The sequence below is a fragment of the Oncorhynchus mykiss genome, chromosome 3 (assembly GCF_057628025.1).
Source record: "Oncorhynchus mykiss isolate SJ-2025 chromosome 3, ASM5762802v1, whole genome shotgun sequence".
Lineage (NCBI taxonomy): Eukaryota > Metazoa > Chordata > Actinopteri > Salmoniformes > Salmonidae > Oncorhynchus > Oncorhynchus mykiss.
In genome coordinates this window covers 41,794,367-41,810,298 of record NC_143024.1, presented here as the reverse complement: position 1 = coordinate 41,810,298, position 15,932 = coordinate 41,794,367, and the positions used below count along the sequence as shown (strand labels likewise).

Below are 15,932 nucleotides of genomic sequence, written 5' to 3'. Positions count from 1 at the left end.
AATGCTTTTGTGAGAAGAAGAAAGGGAAAGCTTTCACAGGTATATGTATAATTAAGCAATTGAAAAAGCTAATTAGAGTTGTGGGATGAGATGTGCAGAACTCGTGGCTAATTATTACCATGGCAACCACGGCTCCTGTGTAGATGATCGGAGGTGCAGATATAACTGGCTCTAACCAGAAAGGCCGGGTTTTTACATATAGAGTAGGAGAGCTCCCTAGTGGTAAACGATGGAAATGGCACCTGTCAACAGGGTCACATGTAGAAGACAAACTTTGGGGAGTGTTGCAGACATAACTGTTATTAATAGAGCTGGAATGATGGGGCGGCAGGTATGAGAGCTGGAATGATGCGGTGGCAGGTATGGGCGTTGGGCCAGTAACCGAAAGGTCACTGGTTTGATGCCCCGAGCCAGTTGAAAATCTGTCGATGTGTCCTTAGGCAAGGCATACCCAATTGCTCCTGTAAGTGGCTATTTTTTTAAACTACACAAGTCAGTTACAAATTCTTATTTACAATGACGGCTTACACCGGCCAAACCCGGACAACGCTGGGCCAATTGTGTGCCGCCCTACGGCACTACCAATCACGGCCGGTTGTGATACAGACTGGAAGCGAACCAGGGTGTCTGTCTGTAGTGACATTTAGCACTGAGATGCAGTGCCTTAGACCGGTGCGCCACTAGGGGAGCCCCAATGACTTAAAATGTAATGATTTATTATTCTACATGTCAGAATATGTTGTGAATGTAGATTAGAACAAACTGGCCTGTCTGAACATTCCACAGTGTTGTGAACTGCTGCACCCGCATCTGTTGAGTGCTGCAAACCAAGAGAACACAGTTGAGTTGAGAAAAATCATGTTTAATAAACACTATAGCTGTGCATTTCTGGAAACATACCCAACACAGTACAAAGCACTATCACCATCACACAAAACCATTGTTCAGCACTGAATAGATATTGTTATTTATTGACTCATTCAAAGCCTCATGTCACATCGTCCATGTTGGCTGTGTCAATCCTCTTGTGAAGTCCTTTTCAAACACTACTAACATCCTAATGGCAGATGGTCCTTCTCCAAATGTACGAGATACACATCAAGATTGTGAGATATAGAGTTCCTTCACAGAGACAAAGGACTGTGGGAAAGCACTTTCTTATAGGAATCATACAAAATTAAGTCCCAAAAAATACATTTTAATAAAAACTCCACTTTGTCCATGACTGCCAACAGAGGCTCATCTTAACACACCCCTTCTTACATGTGTCTCTTGGGGTCAATCTTCTCCAGGTGAACCAGGGGCTTGAGCTGCTCAGCGAAGCTGCGCATGTCCTCCGACATGGTATCCTGGCCTGCGGGGGCCAACACACTGAGCTCCACCAGGTAGGAGAGTGACAGCGGCTCAGTGTTCTCTGTATTCCCAGGGACCAGGATGCGTGACAGTTTACTCACCACCACTTTGAGCACGCCTCTACGGAAAATGTGTCCCTTGGCTACGAACTCGTGGTCCATGCGGAAGCCCATTTCGTTGAGGAAGTCGGGCAGGCTGTGCGAGGTGGCCACATCCACACAGTTGCGAACCAGCGCGTGGCGGGACTTGTCACCCACCTCCGGCTGGCCCAGGTAGCGCAGGTGCCAGGGAACTGTTGGGTGGGAGAGGGAGCGGCGGGCACGTAGCAGGAACGGGTTGCCCTGCTGGCCCTTCAGGAGGTAGACCAGCTCATGGTCGGCGAACGTCTCGGGTTCCATGTTGTCACAAAGGCCCCGGAGGCGGTGCAATAGGCTTTCGAGGGCCTGGTCCAAGACGCTGCCTTGAGTGGCGACATGACAGAACAGTGTCAGCAATATTTACATTTACAAGCGTAACTTGAAAGCAGGGTAACTTGTCATTTTGACTTTTTAGAGTGAATTGAAATGCCAATTCAAAAACATAAAAGGCGTCAATGGAAACAGACTGTACTTTTCAATTAGTGAATTGCAACTGATCCCGAGTTGACCAAGCCAAAGCACAGGAGCTGGTATGGGGTCTTCACCTTAACATATTGTAACGACCCTGGGTTTATAAGCGTGGATATCTACTCTCCCACTCGAGCATGCTTTTACGAGACAGTCGATAGTTTGCTGGACTTCGGACTAGAAGGTTGAAGGATCGAGACCTGCTCCCTGCCTGTGTCATTACATTGGTGTCAGAAACGGGATCGGACCTTGCATGCATGACAGCGCGTGTGCTTGGCCAGTGAGTGCGTTCCTATAAGACGTAGAGTTGCAAGCTAGCGTGAGGACGCGCTCTTTGAAAGGAGGGTTTATAAGCACGGATATCTATTCTGCCACTCAAGCATGCTTTTGCGACACAGTCGATAGCTCGCTGGACTTCGGACTAGAAGGTTCGAGACCTGCTCCCTGCAGCCTGTGTCATTACATTGGTGTCAGAAGTGCGATCGGACCTTGCATGCACGACAGTGCGTGTGCTTGGCCAGTGAGTGCGTTCCTATAAGACGTAGAGTCGCAAGCTAGCGTGAGGACGCGCTCTTTGAAAGGAGGGAGTAGTGTAACGACCCTGGGTTTATAAGCGCGGATATCGACTCTGCCGCATGAGCATGCTTTTGGGGCACAATCGATGGCGCGCTGGACTTCGGGTTAGAAGGTTGAGGGTTCGAGACCTGCTCCCTGCCCGTTTCATTACAATATTTACATTCAATATGATCCGAATGTTTTTTCAAGAACCAACCACACTTCAGACACCCAAATACAGAATACCAAATAGGTATGCCTGCCCTAATGGTGACGCTAGAATTTCGACCTAGGCAGACTCACCTTGCAGCAGGTACTCCATCATGTTGATTGTGCCCCCCGTAATGGGCAGCACTGAGACTGGTGGGGCCTCCATCACACGTCAGTGTCAGACAGGTAACGTTAACTAGATCAATGGGAAAAATGAAAACACATCGTGTTACAGGCTACCAGTGACTATAAACATATATTTTTCGTGAATGCATCTCTAACCTATCCAACTTTCCTGACTGGCTAAGTTAGCAGGCTAGTTTAGACAGACAGTAGCTAATTTTATTCAAACAAAGTTAGCTAGCCAGTTAGCTAGCCAGCCAAATAAACTACAGCCAGAAAGTATTACAACTCACCGATAAGATAGTTACTGAGAAATAACGCGAAATGCACTAAACTTGCCTTATATTTGTCCTTAAACTGTCGCGTATCTGCTTCTTCCTTCCCAAACTGCACTGTACCAACTCAAGCTAACTTGCAACCTAGCTAACGTTAGCTCATAGCTAAATACGGTTCAATTGAAACTAGCTAGCTAGGATACTCCAAACAAACGTTCAAAAGCAACCGCTACACAGATGCCACTATCAGCAGTGACAGAACAGAGTTGATTGAGCCCGTGTGATAGAGAGGAATAGCTAGTTAGTATCTAGCTTGTCACCCAGATCCGCGCATTTCGCAGCGGGTTGGAGCATGGGGCATTCAAGAACGGTAATGTTGTAGAGTGTTCTGAAAGCAACTCGGTGGCTCGAGTTCAAAATGTCACATTTCAGCAACTTGTTAAAAATTATGTCACAAATGACTTGTATAGATATCTAAATACACAGGCTTTATGCTTTTTGAGATATAGAGCAGACTTTCTTCGTTTTCTTTTTTTCTTTTTCTTTTTACAGTGGTTTAAAGGTTAAAAGTACAGAAGTGCTTGACACAGTGCAATTCAAATTTGAAGTACAAACAAAAGGTCATGCAATAATGTGATTATATAAAACCAACCATTCAAAAGCCTGCAAATAATTCCCAATAACAATAGTAGGCCTTTTTTTGAATTTTGTGTGCCTGAGCACAATGGAAAAAAAACTTGATTTAGGCTATTTATTACTCCTCTCATCAAAGTAGTATCATTCTTAGTTCCTAGACCCTGATATGACTGTGCACACACTCATTGTCATTTATGATGTCATCTCTCAGTTGGAGTCTCCTGATAACCAAGGATGAATAAACAAGTGTAGGTTATTTCTCCTGTTGAAAGGAGATGCATAGATGTATGCGCATAATACCATACTGCTGTGCAACTAATTATCATCATCATTGTTTTAACAAGAATAATAATAGTAATGTCGGCTATATAAGATAACTTACAAAGTTGGTCCACTGGCCACCAAAGAGAAGTTGATTTGCAGAAGCTTAAACATTTGAACAAACAGACACATTTTTTTTTTAAAAGTAATCCCATTAAAACAGATAGGGCCTCAAACTGCATACCATCTCCAAAAAATTCTTCAAAGATAACAATATGGAATATTTCTCCTGCCTGTAAGTATTCTCCATTTGAAATGGCATAATATAAACAGTGCCAGTACAACAAGGAAAAGGCACACAGCTGCAGAGATTCCAGCTACTGTTGATGCCAGCCACTGAGTTTCTCGGTTACCTGAAGGAGTAGGCCCATTGTCTGTAAAAGAGGCAACAGTGCTGTGTAGTGTTACTACAGAAAATGCTGGTAGTGAAGTATCTGTCAATCCTGTTGAAGTTATAGAATTTGTGGAAGGTCAATGAGATTGGAGTTTAAGAACTACTCAAAACTTTTGGTTCTCACCTATGCTTTTGTTGGTGGTGTTGTTCAGAGCGGAGTCAAGTGCGTAATATGTGCTGGTAATCACATTCTTTGTTACTTCATGCATAAAGCCACTGCCTGGCACAGTGGTTATTACTGGCATGTGAGATTCTAAATAAAGAGATAGATGGTTAGGGTGAGCTGTAAACAAATTTAGTGTAGACTATCAATCTGCTTGCAAATTATCTCCAATTATAATAGGCTGACTAACCTTTTTCAAGAACAACTGAAGTGGACAATCCATATGTCATCTTGTCATTTTTATACAATTCACATGAGTATATTCCTTGATCCTTCTCTGTAAAAGGGCTGATTACCAGTGAACGATTCCTTGAAACACTCTTTCTATGCCATAAATCTTTGGAAAGGCGATGTCGGCCACTTTTATCCTCATGAAAAAGCTGGGTGCGGCGCTGACATGCATTGTTTGTACTGTAAAACCAGCTAAAAGATTCTGGATGACTTTCATTACTTATGCAGGGTATCAACAATTTTCTACCAAGCGGTGTGCGAAGAGGACTTGAAGAACCTACATCAGATTGATAAAAACAATAAGAAAGCACAATAGCATTACGTGAAAGAACTGTTTATAAAGTGTGGATTGATGATTGAAATAGTTGTACATGTCTCGTATGCCTATAGAAAACAATAACAACATGTTAATACAGCTTCATAAATAGTCTAAACAAATCACTCAATACATGTCCTATTTGAATAAACTTATTTGCATGTCCAAAGAGACATTTGAATATTGAAATTGAATTAAATCAGTGAGTATTTGAAAAACATCTATTTTTAAGTTTCTGTGGTACATCTGTATACTAATTGTTTGGCTGTATAACAGTGTACAATAAGGTTAAACACTGTATATATAGCCTTGTGAATTTTCAATAAAGTCCAATACATATGTGAGAATTCTAGTATTGAGCAATATTAATGTTTTTGTAAATTTCAGACACTTACCTGATGTTGGAAATGAGGCCCAAACCATAAATACAATAATTATGGCAGAGGTAGCGATCATGATTACAAACACTGATGAGGCAGATTACTTTAGCATTGTAATTTTTTTTAAACACAGGTAATCTGCTCTAAAATGTGTAGGCTACGGGCCTAAGCCAAAACTGCCACTTAATGTTTGTAATTTAAAGCTATAGGAAATTAAGCTGAAGTTACAAATCTAACAGTTGACTCAGTATGAAACAGAAATAAAAAATAATGCTTTACATAAACATTTACGAACACCTCCCTCACAGATGTTTCCTCAGAACCAATGGCATAGGCTGTGGTGTAGGTGTCAGTGACACAAAATGGTGCCCTTGACTAATTTTGTCTGTATCTCCATTTTCCATCAGCGGGTTTGCATGCAGCTTCTTGCAAGGCGTTATCACCATGTGAGAACATGTCATTAGTCACTAGGCTTGTCAGCCTTCATTGGAAATGTTGGTTCCATTGCATTGCAATTGCTATTAGAAACTGAATGTTCGCCCTAGATCTTGGCCTTTATGTTGTTTTTCAGAGAGGGATAGCCAATCAAAGGGTTAACAGGAAGTCAACATGTGCTACCTGACTACAGTATATCATCTATAGTTATATTATAGTAGAGGTTGATGGCCAATGTCCAACATTTGGTTGTATTTTGTCCAGCAGTGTCCTCTTCTTGGGGTTCCCCGGGGTTGTGTGTTCTCCTGATAATATAGCGCTATAATCAGTCATAATAACTGTCAGGGGAAAAAAACATGATTCTGATATATGCAGAGCTGAATATTTGAAGATATCATGTATTTAAAAATAAACAAGAATTAGATACATCAAGGTAAAGAATTGGTAGACAGTGCTGTGTTATCTCCAGAAGGCGGGACTCCGCCCGTAAATGACCTCAAACCACCCACCCTACTCTCTTCTGCTTCTCGCAGTTGTGTCACTCACCAGACCGTCACCTTGTGTTGTAAAGTTGTCAATGGTAGCCTCGGCAGGTAGACGTCCATTGCAATGGAGTTATTTGAAACGTTGAAAAAAGTGACGCTGGATTCCTATCGCATTCATCACTTGGTTGCAATATTTAGCTTGGTCTATGTAATTCTTAAAATCTCTAAACTTATTGTCAAACGGAATGAATGGATTCGGGCGCTCGAGACATTCCCAGGACCACCAAAACACTGGCTTTTCGGTCATGTCCGAGAGGTAACGTTAGGTTCAAATGAGAATTTCTTTAACGTGCACATTGAGGCACTGCAAAATTGTTTCCCCCGTGTGGAACATTGTACCGTCAGCTTCAGAGGCAGGTTTCGGTGTGTCATGCTCGTGCATTTGTTGCTTTATTTTATAAGTGCATGTTTTCTCTGTTGTCTTGCAGTTTAAAGAAGATGGGACCGATATGTATAAGGTTGTCAAATGGGGAGAGTCGTACCCCCTTGCATTTCAAATGTGGTTTGGTCCATTTGTGTCCTTCCTCAATATTCACCACCCAGATTATGTCAAAACCATCCTGGCATCAACAGGTTGGTCTCTTTGGAACGACAAGACACATTATTTAAACTAGTTGCATCTATGTAATGTCTATCTATGGAATCTCACCACATGTGATAGAATACCCTGTTTCACTCTCTTTCTTAATAGAGCCCAAAGATGACTTTTTATATAGATTTCTAATTCCATGGATAGGTAAGGTTGCATTGTCTTTGCCAAAGTCCCATATGCTACAAATATTGAACCAACAAAGTTAGATTCTATGTATTTAACTGCAGATATTTTAAGAATAGGCATTTTCTAATGTTCATCCCTTTGGGTGCAGTTCTGGTTTTCAATAACATTCTGACCCATGCCACTTAGGCAATTATACAGCTATGGTTAAAATGTATATTCTTTAGTTCTATTATTTTGCATGAACGTACAACATATGTGTTTCTCAGGATATGCTCTCTCTCTCTCTCTCTCTCTCTCTCTCTCTCTCTCTCTCGCGCTCTCTCTCTCCTCTCTCTCTCCTCTCTCTCTCCTCTCTCTCTCTCTCTCTCTCTCTCTCTCTCTCTCTCTAGGGGATGGTTTACTGGTGTCTGAAGGTCAGAAATGGTTCCGCCACAGAAGACTGTTGACCCCTGGCTTCCATTACGATGTTTTAAAGCCCTATGTCAAACTGATGGCTGATTCTGCCAAAACTATGCTGGTGCGTTTTGCTATCTCTACCCTAATTACTGTATAGGTTGACAACCATAGCCTATTTGGGGGGAATTTCTGGATACAAAAAAACTAATTGCATAAGAGTTAAAGTCACATATTCTGCCAACTGTATTAGAATGCTGTATAGTTTGACAACTGTATTTGGAGGGAAATTCTGCATGAACAAGCTAAAGGGGTAATTTAATAAGGGAGTGATGTGCTATATGTCACTGTCCATCTTGTGCAAGTTGACTATGTCTGTCCTCTTTCTGTTCCAGGACAAATGGGAGACTCACTCAAAATCCGACGAGTCATTTGAGTTATTTGAGCATGTGAGCCTCATGACACTGGACAGCATTATGAAGTGTGCCTTCAGCTCCAACACTAACTGCCAGACAGTGCAAAGAAGGTCAGTCAGTGAAATGTTTTTAACCACTGCGTCATCTGCCATTTACATCTGCCCATGTTGAATATCTTGTCTTGTCAGCGTAAATGTTCTATAAATTGTAAGCCCCAACCCAATACTAACGCTTTTCTTTCTTGTCCTTTAACTAGGGCCCAGGGCCCGTATTCGCTAAAGTTTCAGAGTACGACTGCCGATATAGGATCAGATTTCCCTTTTTAAATCATAATTAATACGAATATAAAGACAGAGGGGACCTGATCCTAGATCAGCACTCCTACTCAGAGACTTGTTGTGAATACGGGCCCAGAGGTTTTCGGGCCAGATCACATGATCAGGAAAAACGCATGGCCCTGCCTATCAGCAATGATTGAGTGGAAGTAACTTATACTTTTCTGTTGTTTTTCTCTTGTTTCAGTGGAACCAACACGTACATCAAGGCTGTGTACGAGCTCAGTGATCTGGTGAATGTCCGCTTCCGGATCTTTCCCTACCACAGCGAGTGGATCTTCCAACTTAGCCCACATGGGTACAAATACAGGAAAGCATGCAATGTTGCACACAGTCATACAGGTGCGTTCTGTGAATGAAGGTTGAAATGATTATCTTAATCCCCTGTGCCAGCAGGTCTCAGCCCTGAAAACATTTAGATGTATGAATTTGACAAAGCAAATATACCCTGAAAAAGCAGCATGTATGCATTCACCTTGTGGAGTATGCCTGTATGCATTTTCCAAAGATTATACATCTTGTATTCATGTACAGCTATAGGCTTAACCATGTTATAACCATGTCATAAGAATGCGCTATGCTGCCACTGCTATGTCTGATGCTCTCCCATGATGTGTTTCTCGGGAGCTTTTCCCTAGCCACCGTGCTTCTACATCTGCGGTGTTTGGGGTTTTATGCTGGGTTTCTGTATCGAACTTTGTGACATCTGAGATGTAAAAAAAAAAAAAGGGGGCTTTATAAAATACATTTGATGTCAAATTTGATTGATGCCCTCTGCTTGTAGAGGAAATCATACGAAAGCGAAAAGAAGCCTTGAAGGACGAAAAGGAACTGGGCAGGATACAGGCTAAGAGAAACCTGGACTTTCTGGATATCCTGCTCTGCGCACGAGTACGTCACACCTCCTCTATTACGCTACGGAACTATTACCCACCATTATGCCATTTATGCAGTCATCTAGCCAGGTCATTAGTTAAAAAAACGGCTCCATTGGCGATGGTATAGTATGTCATTGAATGAAGCCAATTCGAAAATAAACTCATCGTAGCCTCAAGATCGCCAGTGTGCTGGAGTTGATTTTCTATTCATTATAATCTTTCCATGCCACTGGTAACACTATAGCCTGAGTGCCAGTTTGTTTGTGCTATCCAACTCCTTGTCAGTCATTGTCATGCCAAACACATGCCTTGGCTTGAAAATGAGCAAAAGAGCACAAACAGATCTGGAACCAGGCTAGTAACACTATAGGTGTGTGAGTTATACCTTTTCAATATAATGAAGCCAAACAAGGAACAACATGCAAGGTAGAGGTCGACCGATTAATCAGAATGGCCGATTAATTAGGGCCGATTTCAAGTTTTTATAACAATCGGAAATCTGTATTTTTGGACAGCGATTTTGCCGATTTTTTTTATAAAAAAAAATAATAATTACACCTTTATGTAATCTTTATTTAACTAGGCAAGTCAGTTAAGAACACATTCTTATTTTCAATGACGGCCTAGGTGTGTTAACTGCCTCGTTCAGGGGCAGAACGACAGATTTTCACCTTGTCAGCTTGGGGGACCCAATCTTGCAACCTTACAGTTAACTAGTCCAACGCAATAATGACCTGCCTCTCTCTCGTTGCACTCCACAAGGAGCCTGCCTGTTACGCAAATGCAGTAAGCCAAGGTAAGTTGCTAGCTAGTTAAACTTATCTTATAAAAAAATATCAATCAATCAATCATAATCACTAGTTAACTACACATGGTTGATGATATTACTAGATATTATCTAGCGTGTCCTGCGTTGAATATAATCTGACTGAGCATACAAGTATCTAAGTATCTGACTGAGCGGTGGTAGGCAGAAACAGGCGCATAAACATTCATTCAAACAGCACTTTTGTGCGTTTTGCCAGCAGCTCTTCGTGGTGCGTCAAGCATTGCGCTGTTTATGACTTCAAGCCTATCAACTCCCGAGATGAGGCTAGTGTAACCGAAGTGAAATGGCTAGCAAGTTAGCGCGCGCTAATAGCGTTTCAAACGTCACTCGCTCTGAGCCTTGGAGTGGTTGTTCCCGTTGCTCTGCATGGGTAACGCAGCTTCGATGGTGGCTGTTGTCGTTGTGTTGCTGGATCGAGCCCAGGGAGGAGCGAGGAGAGGGACGGAAGCTATACTGTTACACTGGCAATACTAAAGTGCCTATAAGAACATCCAATAGTCAAAGGTTAATGAAATACAAATGGTATTCCTATAATAACTACAACCTAAAACTTCTTACGTGGGAATATTGAAGACTCATGTTAAAAGGAACCACCAGCTTTCGTATGTTCTTATGTTCTGAGCAAGGAACTTAATTGTTAGCTTTCTTACAGAGCACATATTGCACTTGTCGTGGAAATTTCCTCTATTTACCAAATCATGGGAGCAAACCACACACACAAGTCAGAGTTAGTTATAAAAGTCCATCTTTAATTATATGAGCTCTATCACAACCCTGTGACTCTCAGATCGATTCAGTGTCTAACCATGAATTCTCTGAGAGCCCCCTTACAATGCAACTGAGTTCCTTTAATAGCAAAGACACACATAGTCAGACAGCATAGACATAACTCATCGTTCAGCTTTGTCTCCTTTCCCAAACCCAGAACCATAAACCAATCCTCCATTACAACAGGCATATATCAAATTGTCATTTAGATGCAACCCACTCTAAATACAAACTCCTGGACAAACTCACGGAGAGGAGGGTGAGGCTATAGGTTAAGATAGAAACAACATAAGAGGGAGCATAGAATGATTCCAGACACTGCAACCTTCCTTTCCCCACTATGGGAAAGGTAGAGAGTGAAAGATATGTTTACACATGATGACACTTTGACCTCTCCCCTCTCAGCGGCCATGCAACTTAGTCTTGACATAGAACAGATACTGCAACCCTCACCACAGAATAACACAAAAATACCATTCTGATGAGAATTAACTTACACACATTTGATGAATATAAAACATCTTACATATGTTACCAACAAATTCTGAATCTTCCCTAACATTCCCCTCTCAAGGGACTCAGTTCCTTTTGAAGAATCAGAATAGTAACATACTCAATATTTTAAAATTCAAATCCCCTCAATGTCAAATACCTTAGCTTATATGTAAACTTTCTCCCTTCTGAAACTAAGACAAACTTGCACATGTTTTAATAACACAGAATAATCCATTTGAGGAAAATAAAAACATAACATATTTATGCTCTTTCAATTACATAAGAACCAGTGTCTAAACACAGGCCTCCTCACAACATATAGGACAGACATCCCTCTAAGTACTCATGCTCAGAAATATACTTAGGAATAGAGAATAGGTCATTGAAATCATTCATATTACAAATCATAAGTAACAACCCAACTATTTATCAAACCAATATTTAGAATATTTAGCACTCCTCAGTGATTCAAATTTGTCTTATCACTCAAAGTAAAACCTCAATTTAACACACATCAATATTAGCAGATTTACATACAGTATAATTATCCCATAATTCTACTATTAACTTTTTTAATCATGATTTTAATACAGATCAGTATCTCAATGCATTCTTAATCTAAATTACTACAATTTACATGGTGTAGACCTCTTCAATCAATCTGATACCACAAAAGTATAAACAATTTTAATGGCACAGTTAGATTAAACCCCCCCCTCTCAGGCACGGCATCTTCTGGCATCTTCGTTTTTCTTCAAATAGCTTTACAGTTCAAAGTGGACGGCCCTTGATAATGTCCCAATTTCAATGTCTCATCTTTACCACTTATGTCTTGTCCATTCGTCAACCAACATACCAGCATCATAAGAAAAATGTTAGAACAGATCTTTCTCCATGATCACTCCAAGTGGATTCTCACAGTATGAGAGAACCATGAAAGAAAAGCAGTTGATAGCTTAGATCTGATACTGTACACCAATTTCTGGCTTGGTTCTTTTCTCTCGGTAGAAGTGGTTAGGAAAGCCTCCTTCAATGCCTTTGTCTCTCTTCTTCAGCCAGTTAGAGGGGGTTTTGAGGTACACACACCATTCGGTCCAAATTATCTCTTCCATGCATTAAGATACCGTCTGATGTCACCCTTCATGATAACCTCGAAAGAACAGATCAGAACAACAGTTTAGTTCAGTTCATTAACTACATGATAAATTATTACTTTTACCAATTATTCTTAATACACATATCTAAACATATTTCACGGAGAATATCAAAACATTCTATTGAAACTATTCTTTCAAATTGGTTTATACTCCCCATCTCACTGTCAACTCCATCGTAGAGCCAAGGATCAAGAAATTAGACCTATACCCCTCGGGAATAGAACAAAACAAACACAACAATACAATACACTCAACAATACAATACACTCATTCACATATCACTTAAGTTGTATAACTTCAATTCAAACCCTCAAAAAACTGAATCCTCCCCCATGTTTTACACACATCTCTCCGTATGAGAGTAATGTAAAACAAAATTTCAGCTAACCTAATCAAATTAAAATCACTAAACTGAAGAAGAAAAAAAAAACACTCCACAAAGAAAAATTATTTAACCCCTATGGTCATAGGAAAATAGACTTAAAGCAGCATACCCTTAGTTAAAAGCAATGCCCTCTTCACACTGGTCCAAATTACAAATATGGATTAAGAAACATATTTACCAATTACACAAATTATTTTGAAAGCAGTATTACAAATGACCATACATTTATTTTCCAAATGGCTTTCCAATGCGGGTGATCAAGCCACAACGGAAAGTCATCAGAAGGTCATAGGTCATACAAAACCCTCCAAAGCAGTGTTTTGCACTATATGAAACAATTTGCAAACAATAATCAACTAGTTCCAAACATTTTCGTAATTCCATGTTCCCAGAACATTCCTTTATCAAAAGAATTTGCGTGTGTAATGAAAAGTCAGAAAATAAAAACTCATTACAATCCCAATGTGGTGAGTGCCCCAATTTCACTCACTCTCCCCAAGAGTATATTCCCTGGACACATTCCAGAGAGACAGTGAAATATCAATTTTCCCGAAGAAAACACAAAAACACTTAGTATTCATTTACACTACATTGATTCAGAAACTCAAACGTGAACTATAAACCAAACCTAATGATAATTCCACTGTACCTCAAATCATTAATCATAAGTTTTAATCAAATCAATGTATATGCATGATAAGTTAAATCAACTCCTAAAAAAAACGTTTAATCAGCAACCTAATAATTTAAATCTGTCGATATAAATTTAGTAAAAACCAATCCTGATTTTTTAAAACAAATCTAAAATCCTCCAAAAGTCGGTGCTGTCTCATCATCTAAAAATACAAATAAACATATTTTTTCCCCCACTGATATCCACAAAGGTCAATACTGTTCAGCACATCCATTAATGATCTTCCTTTAGTCTTTACAGGGTCTGAAGTTCCAATGTATGCAGATGATACAGTGATAAATTCATGCAAATAACAAACTACACAAGAACTCACTACTATAATGATTCAGATGACAAAATTGCTAAGTGACTCATGTTTACATCTCAATAAAATAAAACACAGTCTGCATGTTCCTCAAAAAACAACTACTGATGTAAAAAGCTCCTGGTGGTATCTGATTTTAAGTGCCAAGGCATCATACTTGATTCCAACCTTTCTTTTAAAAAGCAAATAATAAAGGAACTCAAATACCAAATTCAACCTAGCTAATTTACCAAAACATATGAAATTGTTTTGACTACACTATATAACTACTATAACAACACTATAATTAAAATCTATGATACTCCCCCACTTAACATACTAGTTTAGTCTTTGCCCCAATCTCGCTTTTCAACATTCATACCCATTCAGTCTTCTGTCAACAGGTTCTCATACCATTCAATCCAGCAATCACCTTTAATGACCTGACATTGTTCCACATAATGGAAACATACCATAACCTTTGAGTACATGAACTTTCCTGCTCAAATTTACTGGTGTTACTTAAACAATTAAACCAAGAATCAATAACAATCAGAAGCTATCCTTACGATGTTTTATGATTCATACATCCAGCCTCCCAATTCTCATAGCCTAATACAGTAAATATAAACGCCACAAATCTATGATGCCCACCTAGCGAATCAGCTGCTAGAAATACAGAAAAAAAATGGACCTGAACAACGGTCAAAACAATTAGAGTAAGGTTATTGTATATTCAAACTAATAACGCAAATGTACGTTATTCTACAACAATCTACCTGCCTCCAGCAACTGTCCCTGACAATGAGCAGCCAACATAACAACTCACTCTCTTACATACTTTCAACTCAACTTTCCTACTTCTTTTTCCCCCAGTTGGGCAAAAATATAACCCCTCTCATTTCAACGTTTTTCCCTTACCTCTATCGTAAGATTAAAACCTCAACTTTATAACTTCCTCTTCTCTTTGCTCTCCACACTTATGAAATGTATCATATTTCTTTAAAAATAACACACACAGCGCCAAAATTATAACATGCGTCAGTCAATCTATAAGAATGAAAAACATTTCGGTAACCACTTTCCTATCGCCATTCTCTCCCCGCTATCATTCAGAGTGTCTTTAACTTAGGTAACTGTCTTCTCTATTGATACAGTAATTTAAATACGACCCAATTCTCAATACATTATTCCAGCAGATAATTTAGTGAACAGACATCGTCTTGCATCAGAATTCGCTTCGTTATTGTTTTAAATTGAATTAGCCTATCAATTTAACCTAAACAATCTATTGAAAACGTTCAATTTATCTCTTATACAAACACTAGCGACCATAACTTTCCAGGCAAAACATACAAATAGATTATTTACAATCAGAAACTCTAAATTGAGCCAGCGCCGTGACTGGGAATGGAACTCGGGCCTCCCGCGTTGCAGGCGAGAATTCTACCACTGAACCACTAATGCTATTGCCAGAATTATCCGGATATAAACCCCATTTACAAAGTAAAATCAAAACACGTCACTATTGGTAATTCCCAGAAGAATAATAGCCCAATTTTAATAGTACAAACATTGCTCCAGCTATGATTCTCAAATTCCAAATGAATATATTAGCAATCAAAGAATAAAATCGACACTAATGACTAGGAAACAGTAAAAGTAGATTATGTTTACTTATGCAACGTATTTCAATTACTTTACTACATCACTTTAATCACGCAATGATAATTAGCTTGATGGAAAACCTTAGGCTTTGTACAACATTATAAATTACATCGAGCATCCCTCGAATTCTATTTAACTTTATGGAAAACAGTTTATTCAATAAATCCCGCAATTTCTCTCATACTGGGAAGAAAAATGATAACATGTTCAGACCTTAAAGGCAGTTAAATTTCAAATGTTTCCCCCAGACGGAGATACTCCAATATGCGTTCTATAGTTACATCGTTAGGGTAAAATAACCAAAAGTGGACACACTCTAATCAGTTTCTAGAGCTCAATTTCCCAGATTTTGTAGATTATTGTAATAGTGC

General features: G+C 39.7%; 2 protein-coding genes across 7 annotated transcripts in view; one reads left to right on the top strand and one right to left on the bottom strand.

Moving 5' to 3' along the window:
• Positions 1 to 846: 846 nt before the first annotated feature.
• Positions 847 to 6,913, bottom strand: LOC110517739 (mediator of RNA polymerase II transcription subunit 18). 3 transcript variants are annotated; one of them, XM_021595665.3, is made up of 4 exons: positions 4,826 to 6,913; positions 4,597 to 4,725; positions 2,817 to 2,919; positions 847 to 1,813 (listed from the first exon to the last, which is right to left on the bottom strand). In XM_021595665.3, exons 3-4 carry the CDS (start codon positions 2,887 to 2,889, stop codon positions 1,260 to 1,262), a joined length of 627 nt encoding a protein of 208 aa, XP_021451340.1. In that variant the 5' UTR covers positions 2,890 to 2,919; positions 4,597 to 4,725; positions 4,826 to 6,913; the 3' UTR covers positions 847 to 1,259. The 3 variants fall into 3 exon arrangements, with proteins under 3 accessions (XP_021451340.1, XP_021451331.1, XP_021451337.1); XM_021595656.3 differs by lacking the exons at positions 4,597 to 4,725; positions 4,826 to 6,913 and adding an exon at positions 3,186 to 3,522; XM_021595662.3 differs by lacking the exons at positions 4,597 to 4,725; positions 4,826 to 6,913 and adding an exon at positions 3,140 to 3,517.
• Positions 6,520 to 15,932, top strand: part of LOC110517711 (cytochrome P450 4B1) — a 17,790-nt gene continuing 8,377 nt past the window's right edge. For 2 of the 4 annotated variants that reach the window (XM_090229281.1, XM_021595643.3), the window contains exons 1-6: positions 6,607 to 6,798; positions 6,971 to 7,115; positions 7,650 to 7,777; positions 8,049 to 8,179; positions 8,592 to 8,746; positions 9,189 to 9,295. In XM_090229281.1, the coding sequence (XP_090085407.1) occupies positions 6,607 to 6,798; positions 6,971 to 7,115; positions 7,650 to 7,777; positions 8,049 to 8,179; positions 8,592 to 8,746; positions 9,189 to 9,295 (858 nt within the window). Of the gene's footprint in view, positions 6,799 to 6,970; positions 7,116 to 7,233; positions 7,279 to 7,649; positions 7,778 to 8,048; positions 8,180 to 8,591; positions 8,747 to 9,188; positions 9,296 to 15,932 lie in introns of all 4 variants that reach the window. The other 2 variants (XM_021595649.3, XM_021595639.3) reach the window with 2 other exon arrangements.

What these genes read in the sequence shown, in the direction of transcription:
- LOC110517739 (XM_021595665.3), bottom strand. Translation starts at nt 2,889, where the DNA reads ATGGAGGCCCCACCAGTCTCAGTGCTGCCCATTACGGGGGGCACAATC. An exon ending in GATGGAGTACCTGCTGCAAG is followed by an intron (nt 1,814 to 2,816) that starts GTGAGTCTGCCT and finishes TCGCCACTCAAG; the next exon opens with GCAGCGTCTTGGACCAGGCC.